This window comes from Aspergillus glaucus, assembly GCF_001890805.1.
Source record: "Aspergillus glaucus CBS 516.65 unplaced genomic scaffold ASPGLscaffold_9, whole genome shotgun sequence".
Taxonomy (NCBI): Eukaryota; Fungi; Ascomycota; class Eurotiomycetes; order Eurotiales; family Aspergillaceae; genus Aspergillus; species Aspergillus glaucus.
The window spans coordinates 671572-688652 of NW_019170461.1; the positions used below are offsets into that span (position 1 = coordinate 671572).

The 17081-nt window shown below is 47.1% G+C and overlaps 9 protein-coding genes across 9 annotated transcripts; 3 read left to right on the forward strand and 6 right to left on the reverse strand.

Moving 5' to 3' along the window:
- Positions 1-661: 661 nt before the first annotated feature.
- Positions 662-1509, reverse strand: ASPGLDRAFT_125042 (uncharacterized protein; the record flags this gene model as incomplete). Its single annotated transcript, XM_022540534.1, has 2 exons — positions 662-1163; positions 1226-1509. 2 exons carry the CDS (start codon positions 1507-1509, stop codon positions 662-664), a joined length of 786 nt encoding a protein of 261 aa, XP_022401449.1.
- A 721-nt stretch (positions 1510-2230) lies between these two features.
- Positions 2231-3781, forward strand: ASPGLDRAFT_25414 (Zn(II)2Cys6 transcription factor; the record flags this gene model as incomplete). The annotated part of the gene is made up of 2 exons (XM_022543485.1): positions 2231-2302; positions 2354-3781. The coding sequence occupies 2 exons, from the start codon at positions 2231-2233 to the stop codon at positions 3779-3781; spliced, it is 1500 nt and encodes a 499-aa protein (XP_022401450.1).
- Positions 3782-4048: 267 nt separating this feature from the next.
- Positions 4049-6040, reverse strand: ASPGLDRAFT_35224 (uncharacterized protein; the record flags this gene model as incomplete). The annotated part of the gene is made up of 5 exons (XM_022544535.1): positions 4049-4794; positions 4860-5064; positions 5135-5326; positions 5410-5701; positions 5748-6040. The coding sequence occupies 5 exons, from the start codon at positions 6038-6040 to the stop codon at positions 4049-4051; spliced, it is 1728 nt and encodes a 575-aa protein (XP_022401451.1).
- Positions 6041-8847: 2807 nt separating this feature from the next.
- Positions 8848-10440, reverse strand: ASPGLDRAFT_35225 (uncharacterized protein; the record flags this gene model as incomplete). Its single annotated transcript, XM_022544536.1, has 2 exons — positions 8848-10170; positions 10225-10440. The coding sequence occupies 2 exons, from the start codon at positions 10438-10440 to the stop codon at positions 8848-8850; spliced, it is 1539 nt and encodes a 512-aa protein (XP_022401452.1).
- Positions 10441-11151: 711 nt separating this feature from the next.
- ASPGLDRAFT_57702 (uncharacterized protein) lies at positions 11152-12771 on the forward strand (the record flags this gene model as incomplete). Its single annotated transcript, XM_022548271.1, has 2 exons — positions 11152-11659; positions 12256-12771. 2 exons carry the CDS (start codon positions 11152-11154, stop codon positions 12708-12710), a joined length of 963 nt encoding a protein of 320 aa, XP_022401453.1. The 3' UTR covers positions 12711-12771.
- A 1732-nt stretch (positions 12772-14503) lies between these two features.
- ASPGLDRAFT_46663 (uncharacterized protein) lies at positions 14504-15269 on the forward strand. Its single transcript, XM_022546495.1, has one exon. It carries the CDS (start codon positions 14641-14643, stop codon positions 15169-15171), a length of 531 nt encoding a protein of 176 aa, XP_022401454.1. The 5' UTR covers positions 14504-14640; the 3' UTR covers positions 15172-15269.
- A 20-nt stretch (positions 15270-15289) lies between these two features.
- Positions 15290-16129, reverse strand: ASPGLDRAFT_1470105 (uncharacterized protein). The gene is made up of 2 exons (XM_022541904.1): positions 16117-16129; positions 15290-16040 (listed from the first exon to the last, which is right to left on the reverse strand). The coding sequence occupies exon 2, from the start codon at positions 15907-15909 to the stop codon at positions 15481-15483; it is 429 nt and encodes a 142-aa protein (XP_022401455.1). The 5' UTR covers positions 15910-16040; positions 16117-16129; the 3' UTR covers positions 15290-15480.
- On the reverse strand, positions 15987-16312 carry ASPGLDRAFT_46665 (uncharacterized protein). The gene is made up of 2 exons (XM_022546496.1): positions 16117-16312; positions 15987-16040 (listed from the first exon to the last, which is right to left on the reverse strand). The coding sequence occupies exons 1-2, from the start codon at positions 16280-16282 to the stop codon at positions 16033-16035; spliced, it is 174 nt and encodes a 57-aa protein (XP_022401456.1). The 5' UTR covers positions 16283-16312; the 3' UTR covers positions 15987-16032.
- Positions 16017-16940, reverse strand: ASPGLDRAFT_1470131 (uncharacterized protein). The gene is made up of 2 exons (XM_022541906.1): positions 16117-16940; positions 16017-16040 (listed from the first exon to the last, which is right to left on the reverse strand). The coding sequence occupies exon 1, from the start codon at positions 16788-16790 to the stop codon at positions 16275-16277; it is 516 nt and encodes a 171-aa protein (XP_022401457.1). The 5' UTR covers positions 16791-16940; the 3' UTR covers positions 16017-16040; positions 16117-16274.
- Between the last annotated feature and the right edge of the window lie 141 nt (positions 16941-17081).

Here is a 17081-nt window from a genome sequence, read left to right on the forward strand (position 1 = left end):
TTCCCGCTCAGAATCTGTCCCTACCCTCTTATGCATCGGTGATTAAAGCTGGCAATGGAATACAGGGGATAAGTGTTACGAACCTCCAAAAGCGAACGCCCGGGCCAATAGCACCAGTAAGTTTTAGCCCACTTATACCAAGCTAACAGTCATTATCCATGATTCTCAAAACAGTCTAGTAGGTTACAAGATTATGATGCAATTTAGCAATTTAAGATACTATCTGCCGAACTGTTTGGTGTCGCAATCAGCCAGATATTCATTCTACCGCGAATCCAAACGGTTCTGTAACTCGTTAGTTAACTATGTAATTAGAAATAAGTCAGCCATTAGAGCCCAGCCACAACACGGCCATCACTTCCGCTCTGACCCTTGAGTATTTTATCAACTCCTTAAGCGCTTTTCTGGCTAGTGTCGTGCATCCATAAGCGGGAGTTGGCTGTATTTCGCCATTAAACGAATTAAGTATTGAATTTGTCTATTTTAATTCCAGACAGCCTCGTTCATATCGACTGTGCATTCAATTGTTCCCTACCCGTAAATATCCACCCGCTTATAACATGAGCATTGAAAGATATATAGCAAAACGAAACACAAGAACACAGAAGCATGCTCAAAAACAACCATTTCACACTTGAAAAGATCCATCACTCAATCAAAATCACGAACTCACTCCCATAGGCCTTCGCTCGGGGTCCTCCTGGGCTACTGGAGTAAGCTTCATGAAGTCTTTCTCCAGCACAGCTGATATTCCCAAGGCCATAGTGATGGCCATGGCGATGATTTCCTCCAGTACAGACATGCACAGGTAGACAGTGGCATTTCCATCAAGAGAAAAAGCTTTATAAGTAGTGTAATCGCTGAGCGCCGAGTAGACCAGTCGGACTAACAAGAAGGGAGAAGAAAGGGCGATAGCAATGAACAACTTCTTCTGGAACCTCCGCAATGAGAAGCTTAGCTCATAGAATAGCCAAACACCAAGCAGGATGAAGATGACGAATATGGCGAGGAAGATGCCCATGGCTGCCTTTGCGAGTGTGCCTGGCTGGTAACCACCCCCTTTGTCGGAGGAGCTGACTCCCGCGATACCGAGAATGAGGCCGATGAAGGTGACAAGAGTCACTAATTTCATAGGCTTGGGAGGCATTCTTTCATCCACATCACTAGAAACACGTCTGTTAGTCCACGCCTATCGAGTTCAAGAGCTTCACCGTCGCCAACTGACATTTGTCTCAGCAGTCCGATAAAGGTTAGCAACAGGGGCGCAAGACCAATCAGCTGGCACACTGCCACGGCAACTTCGATATTGTGTGAGTCATTACTGATCGACAACAACGAAGAAATACTGCCAGCAATCCGGATGAGAGAGAGGGTGACGGCATATCGCCAGATCTTGCTGCCGACCCTCCAGCCTGTCCGCTTCCAGATGAAAATGGCAGCAATGAGGATAATGGGAAATACGATGAGCTGAAGGATAGCAATGCCGTTCCAATAGGTTATGGTCCCCATTGTGGTAGCAATAGAGAGTAGGAGAAAGAAGAGGAAGTAGTTGAGGTATGGAGAAGTATGGTTGAAAATGGAAAAAACTTCTTATTGTGTGCCATCTGTAAAGCAGAGAACTGGTCTCTTTTATGTATTTCGGAATATCCCCTACTCTATTCTAGTCTCAAAGCCACAGCCTTACTATGAACGTCATCAAATGTAGCGAATTTTGTTGACATCTCAAGATGCCCGCGTTGACTGGCCGAGCATCTCAGTTACCTGAAGAGGACTAGCGTGGACGGGAGAGCAGCGATCAGTGCTCAGCCAATTACCGCGCTCAATCTTCGGCCCTAAGTGGCGGGGCAAACATATGCTTCTGGGATACTCCTCTAGGTAAGTCGGCGCAGAACCCACCGTGTCGGCGGCTTGCGACTGTGCAGACTGGGTAGGCTTAGCCTGTGGGGGCCGTTGGGCGCCATTTGGGCTTCCAGGGCGAGACTCTTCACCTTGGCCCCACGGTTGGGTCCGGGGTTGCCAAGAGAGAGAGAGCGTTCATTTGTGTAGTGTAAAGCACTTTGAGAGACTGCAGCGTGAGAGCTTGTTTCCGAGGATAATTTCAGCTGTCTTCAGCCATTTTCAGCTCGATTGATAAGCGACAGGCTTCAAAATCGCAACCCCTTTTCTCTTTCCCCTCCCCCGCTTTCTCTCTTCTTCTCTTTCCTGCTCAATCTGTTGACGGATATTCGATATGTCACCACCCAATGAATTTCGCGCAAGAGCATCCAGGAATTGCGGCAACTGCCGCACCATAAAGCGACGCGTGAGTATTCTCTTCCCATGTCGACAAGGTCGGTACTAATAGACGATGTAGTGCGACCAGCAGCTTCCCCAATGTGGACAATGCATTCGTATGCGCGAAAACTGCACTGGATACCGAGATAAATGGGAACTGGTCTTCCGTGACCAGACAAACCATACTATCAAGCGGTCCAAGAAGAAATCAGCAAAGAAGGCGGCCTCGACCGAGGTTACCGAAGTTACCTACTCGCATCCACCTGCCCGTGGCTTGGGCCCAAATCTCGACGAAATGGGCGTAAACTATTTCCTTCAAGACTTTGTCAGCGGTGGCCGTTCTCCTTCGCGCGGATATCTAAACTATATTCCAACTGCCTACAGCGCCGATCTTGAGCATCCGACACTCGTCACCAGTATGGCGGCCGTCGGCCTCGTGGCGTTGGCAACTCAACAGCCCGAACTTGTCAGCCACGCGTGCAACAAATATTCAGAAGCGATCCGCCATGTGAACTTTGCATTGGCATCCCCTGTTGAGGCTGTCAAGGATAGCACCTTGATGTCGGTGATCTCGTTAGGGGTCTTCGAGCATGTCTCAAACTTCGAGTCGTGGGTTCGACACGTCAAGGGAGCCGCAGCATTGGTTATTGCCCGAGGAAAGTCTCAATTTTCTAGCCCGGCTGCAATCCTCATGTTCAACCAAGTACGTGCGGATATGACGGCTGCCTGTCTCCAGAGCATTCAGCCGTTTCCAGATGATATGCGTGAGCTACAGGAAGAGGCAACCAAGAACACAGACACCTCTAGTGCGTTCTGGCTACTCGGAGTGCTAGCCACGCGGTGCGCAACCCTTTTTGCCAACGTCTCAAAGAATAATTGGGATATCCATGCGTCTGATTTCATACCTTGGTCCTACTTCCTAGAAGAAGCTATTGTGCTTCAGGATGACTTTCAACACGTCCTTGCACTTCTCGCTATACAAGAACCGTATACAACCATCCTAGAATTCAGTGGAGAAACAAGTTCTATAATTTACAATGGTCGATATGACCTCTACAGGACATCTTGGGCAATAAGACTTTGGAACAACTCGCGAATGGTTGAAATAGTTGTTTGCGAGATTGCATGCTGGCTCATAAACAAAATCCTTACCACAGACCTGGCACAACCAGCACAGGTCCATCTGAAGCTTAAATTGAAGCTACAAGAGTTACTGCAAATCATGTCAAAGCGGGGAGAGGATGTATTGGCCAGTGTTCCACAGGGCTTAGGGCTTATATCGGTACTTGAAAGCCAGAACTTTGTTGATAGCCCCTCCCACACCTGCGTGTCGGGCGGGTATATGCTGACCTGGAATCTCTACACGGTCGGCAAATCTCCCGTCGTAAATGATAAAACTCGGCAATGGATCATCAAGCAACTCAAGGGTGTCAGCAAGAGCGCAGGTATTGCGATGGCACTGCAACTCGCCCAGGATATAGTCGAAATAGATCTGACGGCCAACTGAGGGTTGATGGCTCTCAAATATAAAACTATATAAGGCCCGGAACAGCTGAGCACAGTTCTCACCTGTCCTTTCAACATAATAATCTGTACCTAGACTTTCAAATCCCCCGATCACTACCCAATCCACCTAATCTCTCCCCTTTCGGACAAACCCTTGAGCAAATATCTTCAGGCACCTTGGCTAGTATCTATGACAGTGCGCCCAGAAATATAAAACTAGTCCCAAGAAGCCACCCAACTGAAGGCATAGTGGTTGCCCCACTGCCGATTAGGGGGTAGCAGATGGCGAAACCGTTGGTTTTCCACTACCACTGATCGGCGTGGTCGTGGATGTACCATTATCCGCTCCTAGGACGATGTACAGTTTGGACCACAGCTGTTGACAAATACTGTAATCGATTTCACCAGACAAAGCCGAATTCGCGAAGATCAGACCGGGAGTTGAAGCATTCCTTCCCAGCGAAAATCGCGGCCATTGGATGGCATCGGTAGACGGATCGGTATTCTTTGCCATGGCCGTCCACAAGCTCATCATCTGCTCGCTGAGATGATACTCAGCCTCTGTGGCATTGCAAGGCCCACCTGAAAGAGGTTGGCTGTCCATGTTACCGAAGACGAACGGGATTTCCGCGGTATGAGTGGCGCCCTCTAGAGCGAGCGCCTCCGGATAGGCCTGGAGGCTTGCCAGTGAGCCCAGCCATGCACAAGTGTTGTTGTGAGTATATTCATAGGTCCACACAGGAATGTTCTTGCGTGCAGCTGAGAGAAGGCCCTCGTATCCAACGCACTTGAAATCACTGTCGGTTTTGATATGCGCAATGGCTTCGAGCACACCCAGTTGGGTACTGTTGGTAGCAGCTACGTATTGAGCCAAGGGGTAATATTTCTCTACAAGCCAAGCGACACTGCCAAAGTCCTTCTGGGGGAAGCTCTTATACAGCGATGGCGTTAATTCCTTTTCATTCGATGGTGTTTTGATCTTGGCGGTGACATCTATGACACCCTCATTTTTGTCTTCGGCCTCTCGTTAGCTCGTTTGAATTTGGAATGGGAATTAGTATGAATGATATTGCACATACTGTATCCGAAGACCGCTGGGACTTGTACTCCGCGACTCAAGGGTGACTCGGCTATGACTTTTCCATCCACATGGGGATAGAAGTTATGCGTTCCTGGGGTGGCGATACCGAGGCCAGACATTGCTCCAATTCCCTCACTCAGGAATGCATCACTATGGTACGCCTTCTTTATTTCATTAACAGTCTTAGACTTCAGACAGGCTTTCTGTATAGAGGTTAGCATTTACCTCGAATAATGTAGGAACTTGAGCAAATATTGGATAATTCACACTCACATCACCAGGGTTGCACTTGAGGGTTCGAGCATACGATGCGCCGACACTTTGAGCTGTCGAGTTAATTTGCAGCTGTTTCCCGGCACCCGATTCCAGAATGGCACTATTGATGAAAGATGGTGCCTGAGGAAGAGAGGCAATAATAAATGCGTCCTCGGCGCCGGATGATTGGCCGAATAGAAGCACCTTTTTCTGCATTTTCAATCTATTATTAGCTTCATATTCACCAATATAGCTGACTTATTTAGTGAATAATCAAATTCGATTCCACATACCGGGTCACCACCAAAAGCAGCGATATTAGTCTGCACCCATTCCAAGCCGAGGAGAAGATCTTGGATACCCTGGTTACCATAAATTCCGGCACTGTCAAGTGCCATAAAGCCAAGGGGACCAAGTCTGTAATTGATTGACACAAGAATCGAACCATCCTTTGGAATGTTGCATCCATCGAAAAGGCCTTTCGAAATTCCGCCCGACGTTTCTGACCCGCCGTACATCCAGACTTTGACTGGGAGCTTTGAGTCTTTAGAGGCATCAGGTGGAGTCCAAACATCCAGATAAAGACTTAAGGGTCAGTATAAGAACTAAAAGTTTCAACGGCATAGCTTACCAGTCTTCCTTGATAACTCCTGTGGCGTCAAACTCCGATCCAAATTGAATACACGATGGAGGCGCGGTAGTTGCATCGAGCTTTCCACCGGGGTATTGCTTATTGTACGCCTTCGGGGGTTCGAAGCGAAGATCTCCAACCGGAGGCTCAGTAAAGGGGATTGCCTTGTAGTAGACTGCGGACGTATTTTCACACCGTCCACCTTGAAGGGTACCGGCATCAATTGTGACAGAAGGCGACGCCAATGCTGCGGCTGCAACAGCCGGTAAAAAGACCGAAAAAAGCAGCTTCATTTTCGATAGCCCGAAGCTTCGGGATGCGCTCAAGAAAAAAAAAAAAAAAAATTGAGTGAACTTGCGAAGCAACAGTTGTATGCTGAGGACACCCAGCTTTTATAATTCGATAAATTCAAATTTCTGAGCCCCCAACTGCTTCACGCCAAGCCGGACCCATTTGCTTGGAAGCGAGTACTTAAAACTTGGAAATATGAAAACAATATAGCCTTACCTAGTAAACAATTGCCGCAAAGCCGCATGTTAGCCCACAAATGGAGTGTTTTGGCCTCACGGCTCTCCAGTCTGCGCTAGTTCTCTTCGGGTATGTGAGATGCTCCGCCAGTCAACGCTGACCTGAAGAAAGCTAGCATAATTTGGCCCCCAACTCCAGGGATACCCTTTATGTACGAGCATCAAGCTAAGCGTTTTAGATCTATAGATCTAGGGGTAGGTGACGCCGAGTAGCAACATGTTGACTGTTGCCTATCCCGAGCTGAAAACTCGCATATTTCCCATTGGAGCACTTTCATTTTGCATTATGAGTGGATCGGGATATGGTCAATAACGATTAGCCGAACAGACTGGACCCTATGTCCTCGTTAGCTAACATCGCCCTTCTCCGGCACGCTCATTCTGCACGGCCCCCAAAGAAAGAAAAGAGGACAGAGGGAACAAGAGCAAACAAGCCCACAGTCGTAGGCCTCGAAAGAAATTATGGGCGGTCATACTAATACTCCAATAAATAGGTCAAAAATGTCGAACCCGTTTTGGACTTGTCCAGGGGACTTGGAATTGAACTGAAACTAACAGCCCAGATGCGATGTTCGTACAGAGAGGTTGAGCTTCGTGGAACATCGGATGCACGGATACTCCCACCCAACGGGGGCCCAGTATCTACTGGGAAGCAGGACAGAAGGCCTGAAAAAATGCCAGAGCATTATATATATCTATTCATACAATATGCGAATACGGGAATGAACTTCTCGATGTTGAGGCCTCTCCAAAGAGGCTAGAAAAAATAGGCAAATTTTCATACAAAAGGATCCTGATGAGGGCCCTCCCGTGCTTCTGGTGGAAATCAAATAGGAGTATACGAAGCAGTTCCTCAGAACATAACCAGTGTATGTATTATGCGCTTGCTTAATACCCATTCTCCTCCAGAATTCTGAAATGAACTGGCCTCCGTGATCTGATATGATGGTGTCAGGGGGGCCTTTCCATCAGTAGATATGATTGATGAACAATTTAGCCATGTCTTCCGCCCCAGTGGTTTTGTAACAGGGCAGTGAAATATACCGCTTGCTGAAACGATCCACAACCACAAAGATACTATTGTATCCATTCTTGTCCTTTGGCAAGGAACAGAAGTCCATTGACAAGTGCTGCCAGGGTCGATCAGGTGTTGACAATGGCTTGAGGAGCCCTGAGGGCTTATTACATCAGGTGTTGGCTCTCTTGCACATCATGCAGTTATCCACGTAGTGCTTTAAATTACGGCTCCAGCTTTGCCAGTAGTACCGTTCCTTCAGGAGTTGCTTGGTCTTGGTCTTTCCTGGGTGCGCGGTGTACATCTGTCGATGGATTTCATCCAGTAGTCTGACTCACGTTGTCCTGGTCTGGTACATATAGTCAGTTCTGGTAGAGTAACAGCTCTCCCTGTCACGAGCTCGGCTAGGATAATGGAACTTCCAGCTCATGGGTTCTACCTAGGTAGCTATCGACGAGAATAATTGACATGAGGAAGGAAGAAGGAGGTAACGCTGCAATCATTGTCCATTAATAAAGCTAACAACGCACTTCACGTGACAGCCAACCAACGTGACTAGGCCGTCACATCTAGTATTTTCAGGGGCAGTTCTTTCCATCCGTGGGAGATCTAACAACTCACCCACGGCAGCTTCATATATCACTTGAATTCTATCGGATAAGCCTTCATTCACCATGTCCAGGTTCAATCCTGGAACCCTCCAAGTATGGGACGACGCTGGTGACGTTCAAATTGTCGAAATGGAAGCGGTCCAGTTTCTTGATTTCCGACAAAAGGCAGCTATTGGAACCGGATACGGAAGTCAACAAACCTACTAAGAAAACTACCCTCATGACGATGATTTAGTTGGGGGAATATCTGCCTTGATTAGGATATCAATTTATAGCAGAAGCTGAGTATTATATATCTTCAATACTTAATCCATATATGTGGTGTCACTTTAACATATTATCACTATCATTAGGGTCCCGAATTAGGATCGTCAAAGTGCCATTGTCCGTGTGGGTAGGGCCGAAGTCATCACCATTGTGGTCAAGTTGCCGGTAATCATAACTAATAATGCACGCCCAGGGAATTGTAATCAAGAGAGGGGGTCCTTCTCAAATGAATCATCAAACCACACTCAAAGTATTCAATAAATCCAAACTCAATTTCTTCATCCTTAGATGCCCCTCAACCCATCCTAAATTATGAGCTAGAGGATATTTAATATCTGAAGTGAACGAATCCGCAGGCTCCCCCCCTCCTTTTCTTATATATTTATTTATTTCTACATGACTCCTGAAGGAGATCTATGTGTAACCTAAGAATTACTCTTGTCTTTGATATCACTGAAACACAGACGGAAATTCAATCGGGAAAAATTAATTTTCAGGCATGTGTCTGTCAGGGGCTCGGACCACTAGATACTAACGAAATGATATTCCTATCTTGACTAGTGTAGCCATCGATGAGAATATCGAATCTGAAGAAGAAAAGAAGAGGAAAGCCTATTTACACGAAGAAGTCTTATAGGGGTTGTGTGGCCTCGCTAAGCAGCTGTTTGTCTTGATTGCTTTCATGGCATCGTTTGCCATGTTGATGGTGTTTGCTGATAATGGTGCTGAGCTGAGCCGTCACAGTATCCCTCTTGTGATGGGCCAGACCACAGGGGATTGGGTGCAGTCCCTGTCTGGGGCTGTGTTACAAATGATCGAGCAAGCATGTGCAGCGTTTCAGGTTGGCCATGGGCTTGGAACAAAGCCTGTGTAGGATATGCGATGTTCCCCTGCTGCACTGGCGCAGTAGCTTGATTTGATATTTGTGTTGAACTGGGTGGATTTGTGGTCCGTTGAGGACCAGAGGGGAATGTAGTTGGCTGCTGGGCGCTACTGTTAAGGACAGCAGGGCCTTGCTTGGACTGCATAGTCAGTGGTGGCACTTGTGATTGTCCATCGATCGCCCATCCTAAACTAGCCAGCGGATCGTCATCTACCTGTATGGATGCGGGATGGGTGGCAGGTGTCTGTGGTTGCTTTGGGGCGAAGTTTAACGGAGTGGCGTGGGACTGCTCGGCATCGTGCATCTCGAATGGCTGGGCCATTACAGGTTGCGCTCCGTGGTTCACAACAGGATGGCTGTCATGTGGAGCTTGCTGTACTGTTGATGAAGCTGGAAAAAGTTGAGCAGTGTTGCTACTACCCTGATGAACAGCATTGGAGGCATACTGGGACACTTTCCCTGGCTGTACTGTGGACGGGAATTGCCCGGTCGGGAGGGGATTCTGTTCCCCCAGGGCTGGGACCAAAGCTGGCTCTGATGCTGTAGTCAACTCCAGTGGCGGTTGCTGCCTATATGATGTGAAGTTGAGCCCAGCAGCGCCCTGGGTTGGAGACATTTGCCCGTTTAGAGTGTGCTCTTGCAGAGGTTGCTGATATGTCTGCTGGTGGATAGGTGCACTATATGCCGGCGCTGGGCGTTGGACAGCCCCTGTTAGACCTGTTGGGTCTGTTTGGATTGCTTGTGGAGGACGGTCTGGGCAGCTGGACTGTCCTTCAGCGCCCTTCAAACAGGCCATGATGACTGATTGCTGTTGCCCAACTGGGGTACCAGAGCTGGAAGCCTCAGGCTGCTGTTTGGCTGGATTGGGCTCAGTTGCAGGCCCTTTCGAGCTTGTTTTCTTCCAAGGCGACGGCGGGTCTTTTTGTGGTATTAGGCTGGAATGCGGTCCCTCCAGAATGAACGTGAGCAGCGCATGGCCAGATTCCTCATGTTTCCCCATATAGGCCTCCACCTCTGGTAGGAGACTGGGTGTCCTCTCCAAGCAGAATTTGGCGATTGCACAGAGGTTCGTTATGAAAATGGAGTATTGCCGAAGGTTGCCTTGGGTGACATTCTTTAGCTACAGATCCGGTTAGAGAAGGCGGCAGCCCAACGTGGTTGCTAACAGACTCACTATTTCCTCTAGCTCCTTCTGCTTTACAATGGATGCAGCATACTTATTTGGTTCCACCTCTTCACAGAAATTTTCTTTAGAGTCTCCGTTCGCGCTTCTTTTCTCGAGGTCTCTATTTCTAATGTTGGTCTGATCAGAAATGGCAGTCCGTTGGCGTTTCCGTCTCTTTTGCCTCCTTTTCGGCATTGGCACTCTCGCGCTAGATTTGTGGACCATGGTCAGAGAGGATAGAATGCAATGGATTCTAGTCTTCAAAATGCTTTCTTGAAAAGCTAGCTGTCAGCCTCGTGTTTGAGACAGAATGGTGAATTGATTGATAGCCTCGCGCATGTATAATCTTTATAGTAATCTTAATGACCACCTTTACTTTTTCCTTTTCTTTGCCTCTCAATCCTGTTCTCCTCTAGAAAAAAGAGGGGACACAAAGAGAAAGTTATTAGTTTGTTCATAGAATTAATCATTGCGGGACTGTTTATGTGGCGTGATTTTATTTGATGATCACAATATAGCAAAAGGAATGGTTCCCCTGAACCAAAAAAAAAAAAAAAAAAAAAAAAAAAAAAAAAAAAGACACGGCCAAGCGTGTTTGACAATAGGGTAGAAGTGGTTTAGTACTGGGATCCACTCTGCCAGCCCAGTAAAAGTACGTGTAAACCACTCTCCTGGGTACGTCTCGGATACCACGGCAGCAGTCACAGCCCCATCGGAATAGCATTGGTTGGGTTGCTTTTTGGATTTCCATCTAGTCACGTTTCAACAAGCCAAACTCGCCCTTTGAACAGACCCATCTGTCCAACAGCCATTAATAATCCCCAAATTCACTCCTTATCAACTTGGCGGCCCCAAGGATAGAGAAAAAAGTCCCCAGCCCTTGCTACTACAACGCAATTCCATTTTCAACTGGCTCAGTGGACAATTGTAACAGCAATGAAGTGGGAGGAGTTTGAGAAAGCTGGGTTTCTGCCCTTCATTGAAAAGCATGAGCGCGAAGGGACCTCATGGGAGACGAGGGTCATTGCCTGGAAGAAGGAATTCGGGACTTCGAGGAGCATAGGGTCCCTGCGAGGGCAGCTTAATCGTTGTATACTTGAGGGCTCGTATACAGCTGCTAAAACGGCTGGGTTTCGCTCATCCTCCACCAATGCCGATACGCGGGCGCGGGCAAAGCCAGTTAAGCGCCTCCAGAGCGAAATGCCACGACCGTCACAACGATCGCCTCAAACGAAGAGAATACCCCTGCACAGGCATTCGGTATGGAACGTGTCTCCCAACCGAGAAGCATCTCCAGCACGTTCCTCAGCGCCCACACTAGAGGGCTCACTATCACTGCCATCGATGTCATTTGAAAGGCCGGCGTTGAAAAATTATGGAAAGGAGCCAAATGTTCCGCCGCCTGAAGAGGTGACTGAGCGACTAAAGTATTGTGCTGCGTTCTGTAAGTTTTGGTTAAATGTTTATCCTTGAGACAGGGAACTGATGCAGATGCAGTTGCAGTATATTCGGCTATGACACGAGGTCATTCTCGCTATCATCTCTAACCATGGCGCTACTATTCTGCAGTCCTGATCAATTCCACAATGCCACCTCTCAGTTGAACTATACTTGACAGCCTGCATTGTCCCAAAGAAAAACAAAAGAGGCTGGCTTCGAGAAGGAGCGAGTCATATCTCGGTTCATCAGCAAATACTGTCTATATCTATATATCTAGCTGCCCTCTTTTATTTTATTTTTTATTTTTTTTCTGGTCGCCCTAAACGAACTTCTTTAGGATTCCCACTCACGAGAGAATTGCTGTGATTGGCTGTATGGAGCTGTTTGCATTAATTTGCATAAGCATGGGATTCATTCTAACCACCGCACACATGTGCTGGCCCATTCAGCTGCATCAACTCAGTGTATCTCCGTATGTCTATTTCCAGAACTGCCACCATTTGGATTGTCGCTTCTTCAGTTTCGCAACTCCAGTTTTCACCACTGACATGACTTCCTTGTCTTCTGACTTTTGTGCATCTTTAAGTATTTCATCAATAGTAATCATCGAAGTTTGCTTTCTCAAAGAAGAACTTCAGGACATCAAGACGTTTCTTTTTCATAGTCTCGGAAAATACAAGGCAATTCACTTTCCCTCCTTTCTTAACCATTTTGACTATGATCTCTACAAGACTTTCCGACAATACGTTGGTATAATCCCATGGGCTAAAGTCTTCAAGAAGGCTGAGAGCACGGAGAGGGGACAGCGACTTTGGCCTACTGGAAGCCAGGACAAAAAACTCAACTTTCGGATTGACAAAGGGGCGAAGATCAGCGACACCCAACATGAAATCATTATACAAGCCAACAAGGGCGCTGACGATCCGGAAGTCAAGAAATCTGCGCAAAAGGACAGCCACAGAATCCTGGCGAAATGCACAATTAACCTCAAAAAAGGAGATGGAGAGCAGGCCAAGTCAGATCTGGAGGCGTCATTTAGGGACATTGAAGATTGAAAGAGGACACAAGTTGGTTTGCAGTGATGTATGTACTTCGTCTGTTAGCCAGTGAGTGGAGGACAAGTCGAATAGGACATATTTTGGACTTGGGGAATCACCTACTATTCAGTTAGGCGTGGCCACTATGGGATCTATGTCACAGGCTGCGCCTGTCGCATAAACGGTATGCTTAATGGGAGAGACGACCGGGGGGGGATTACTAATAGAATACCCACTCCGCATGGCACATATGTAGATAGAGCTGTCCGAGCGGACATTCGTTCCTTTCTTCTTCAACGAAACCTCTTGTGTTATAGGTAGTTGTTGTTATGACTGTAAAGAAGTTGTATTGTGTGTTGATTGACCATGGGCCTCCTGAGCCAAGAGACCCCTTTATATACATACATGAAACAGGTCTAGTTCTAACATGGCAATACACAGTAGTGCGGTCAGGGTGACAAAACGATACAGTACCGATACGGTACCAAGACAGTATCGAAACAGGAACTTCAACACTAACCTCGACACATCGACGGGGAGTTATGTCCATGTACTTTTGTACTGTGCCAAATAGACAACGACCTGCATAACACAGGCGGGGTCAAAAAACGTCCCCACCTGGCCACCTCGCTTAAAATCAGGATCAGACACAGCCCACCTGTAGCCGCTGATCTCACAATGACCACTGTTATCATTAAGGCGTGCTGGCCAATCAACAGCACCCAGCCCTCACTTAAATAGAGTTTGACGGACCGTCCCGGGAGTTTGGTGCTTTAACAAATAGCGGGAACATTGGAATCGAACGGATGGCACAAGCCCCTTGGTCCAAGTACAGTATCCACTCTATTGAAAATGTTTCCAGCTTTAACAAAATATTTTTCGGTCAAAACCCAGCCGCTGTGCGGCCCGATTCTACGTATTCTCGGGGACAGCAACGGTATCGCCGATGCCCCTCTGCTGTCCCAGTACCGCACAGCCGCAATCCTGGCGGCAACGCCCTTATTTCCTAGTTTACATTTGTAACAATGCCACATTCAAACTACATCTCCAGGCCTCCACGATACCTCTGTGGTCCATGTCCCTTTATCCGCAATGTAGCCGTTGTACAACCACCTCCCCCCCCCCAAAATTCTTATCTACCTTATCCACCAAATGTGTAATCCCTACCCTCGAAATGCCCTTGTATTCTAATATAAACATACAATAAGTGCCAGTGGTGAAACCAATGCCAATGATAATGCCGATGTAGCGTGTCATCGAATCAAGTTAGAGTCCAACTTTTGGACCCAAAACTCATCTACTAACTTATTTAGGAAGGTAACTAGCCTATTTGGTTTAATTCAACATGAAAATAGCTGGCATAAATGGAATAAGAAAATACTCAGAGCCTGTCGTGCAGGCAACATCACTCAATTGGAAGTCTCTGAGAGATCATGCTGTGATTCGTCCATTCAACATGGTATTAGTACTTTGGTTTTGCCAAATCCATGGTGTTTTGTTTAGCGCCATACCTTTGTCTCAGACCCCATATAACCAACAAATGATTAGCCGCCAAAACCCTGCATCAGCAATATAATACTCTCACGTATATAATCAAAGGATTCCGGACTTGAACTAAGCACCAAAACAATTTATTTCCCTTGTGACGGCTCAACGACCAGGCAAACAGTGCCAACATGCCAAAAGATGCCATACAAGCAATATGGACAAACAAGGGCTCAAGCCGCATCGCACAAAGGTTTATAAAGACTGTACTCGCCAGATAGATTTCCTCTCCTTTTTTCCTCCCCAGATTCGATATTCTCGTTGATGGCTACAATAGTCAAGATAGGAATTCAGTTCGTTATTATCTTCTATTCCGAGCCCGTGACATCCCTCATAGGTACGCTAGGCTTACCTTTGCCATTTCGCAAAACCCCGCTATACAACCATCACTTCCTCTTCTGCCATGTCTTTCACCGACACCACTCATGGGAATATGGTATCCAAGACGACGCTCGCAGATATAAGTCCTCCCAGTTCACCACCACAGACGGATGAGCTTAAAAAGACAGCCCGGAACAAATATGAAGAAAAGCATCGCTCGTTAAAAATACTGCCTGCCCTGCCTTATACTCCGCCAACAAGTCCTCCGCCAAAGGTGTCAAAGTTTACGAGCGAAGACAAAGCATCAGCAGAGGATGAAACCAGGCCGAATTTTTCACAGTTGAAAACTAAACTTGGGATCGGCAATTGGAAATGTGGATGTACCACACTAAAAGGAGATCCTTGCAAAAATCGAATATCGTATCATAAAAAAGTGGATATCAACACGCAAATTTGTTCATTGAAAACCCCCAGTCATTCATCGCAAAAGCTCAAGGATGAACTCTACAAGCTGGCTGAACTGGTACACTGTCGTCACCATAATAACCGCGCACAGATGTGTTCTCGGGTTGACAATTGGAGAAATGCCTTCCCTGCTCCGTTGCTCTGGTAGTCATTGGTTGAACATTTAGACTCATGCAATAACCGGGATTATCATTTGCTATAGTCGGACAATTTTATATATGATAGATAATACGTACTTATTCAAACACAAAAAAAATGGTTAGCTGACAGATTGGTCAAACAAGGCCATCGGTGCACAGCGGTCGGCGTTTTAAGTCAATGGAGGCTATTTGAGATCTTCATCATGGCGAGAAACGAAACATTTTCATGATGGCCGAAGGGATGCCATTTACTAAATGAATAGGAAATTCATATAAAGAACTCTAACCATTATGGAGAAATGATGCTAAACCACGTCTCAATTACTAATGGTGATTGCCCTTGTACCATTACCTTCAAACTCCCAGCCATCTCGATATCGGAGCCTTGTATGCAATGCCGATAAGTCCCGGACCAGCTCCCAGTCATTAGAGGCCTGTGCCCGTTCCATACCGAGCTGTTCTTCTACTGCATAGGCCAAATCACAGCTTCCTCTGATCGCACCCAATCGCGTGCCAGACCTTTTCTGCTGTTGAGATCTCGGGGCTTGAGACTGTCGCGTCGCTAGGTAATGCATAGCGAGCAAGCCCAGGCACCAGACCGCGTGCAATGACACAGGCATAGTCAGAGCGCTTTCTGGAAATCCCCACGCATAGGTCTCCTTGCCTATACATCGGATTCGGCTGGATGTGTCACCTATGAAGTCTTCCTCGCAGTAAACGGTGTCATCGTAGACCTGACATGGCATCTTGATATTCAGTCGTGGCTGGAAAGTCGTCAGGTTGTATGTTGTCCCGTAAATAGTCAATGGATCAATGCTCGGCTCGCAGTATGACTCTCTTACGTCGATGCTTGGGCAGTAGTAGAGAAATTATGTGTCTGCATAGGACGAGAGAAAAGATGACTGATTAGACCAACGTGAAGGTGAGCATCCGGAAGAGGCACACAAACATACAGTTCTGAAGAGCCTTATAAATCTGCTCACCATCCGATTTGAAAATAACCTGATTAGGTTGCAGCCCAATACGATCTCCATCTGCTACACGCGCAGCCGGATGTTCTGACCAGCGTAGGGTAAAATCGTACCACGGCATGAGGCCTTTATCTTCCAGCTTAAACATATGGCTCGCTCAAAGCAATGTACCCCGCCATGGAACTCATCACAGTCGGGAAAAACAGCACCCACAGCAAAGATACGCCCATAGAGACGAACCATGCTTTTTTCCTCTGGGCGGTGGAAAACACATCGCGGCCGAGCATCCAGAGCCCCCAGGCAGTAGGACCACTAAGCGATAGCGACGCAAAGGTATCGTACGCCATTGAGTCTTTTTCCAGCAGCATATGCAGAACCTCACAAAGAATGCGCGAGAGCACATACAAGAGAAGCGCCTGTCCGCCGCGCCCGACAATAATGTCCCATACAATGTCAATCGCCTTGGCTACGGTGAAGGAGTAATTCCCAAAGACCATGTTGACGGTGTAGAATTTGGAGAAAATGTCATTGAGTGGAATTGAATGGCCTATGGCGCTTGTCGCTGTACCATTTAGGCCTGAGACATGGTCGAAATCTGGGAAGAGGGGTGTTTGGTTTTCAGGGCGGTTGGTAAGGCGATTTCGGTAGCTGCACATCGAGTGCGACCGTGCATCTATGCTGTCAATGGATGCAAACCAGACAAGAAGGGGGGCGAAGATGAGAATTGCGAGCACGATCTTATGAAATACTGACAGAACGTGTTGGTTGAGTAATGGTTTCCTTTTAGTTTGCGCCTTTTGGTAGCCATGACTCGCCATATTGAACGGGGTATTGAAAAGGAAAAAATGAAAAAGGACAGTTATTCTCAAACCAAAGCTGATTATTAATTATTAAGCCAAAGCTGATCTCTACTTATTCCAGTTCGGCAGGGATATGATGGTTCAACT

Bases quoted from the DNA above. Each gene is read 5' to 3' on its own strand.
- ASPGLDRAFT_1470105 (XM_022541904.1), bottom strand. From the start codon at position 15,909: ATGCCATGTCAGGTCTACGATGACACCGTTTACTGCGAGGAAGACTTC.
- ASPGLDRAFT_46663 (XM_022546495.1), top strand. From the start codon at position 14,641: ATGTCTTTCACCGACACCACTCATGGGAATATGGTATCCAAGACGACG.
- ASPGLDRAFT_46665 (XM_022546496.1), bottom strand. From the start codon at position 16,282: ATGTTTAAGCTGGAAGATAAAGGCCTCATGCCGTGGTACGATTTTACC.
- ASPGLDRAFT_1470131 (XM_022541906.1), bottom strand. From the start codon at position 16,790: ATGTGCAGCTACCGAAATCGCCTTACCAACCGCCCTGAAAACCAAACA.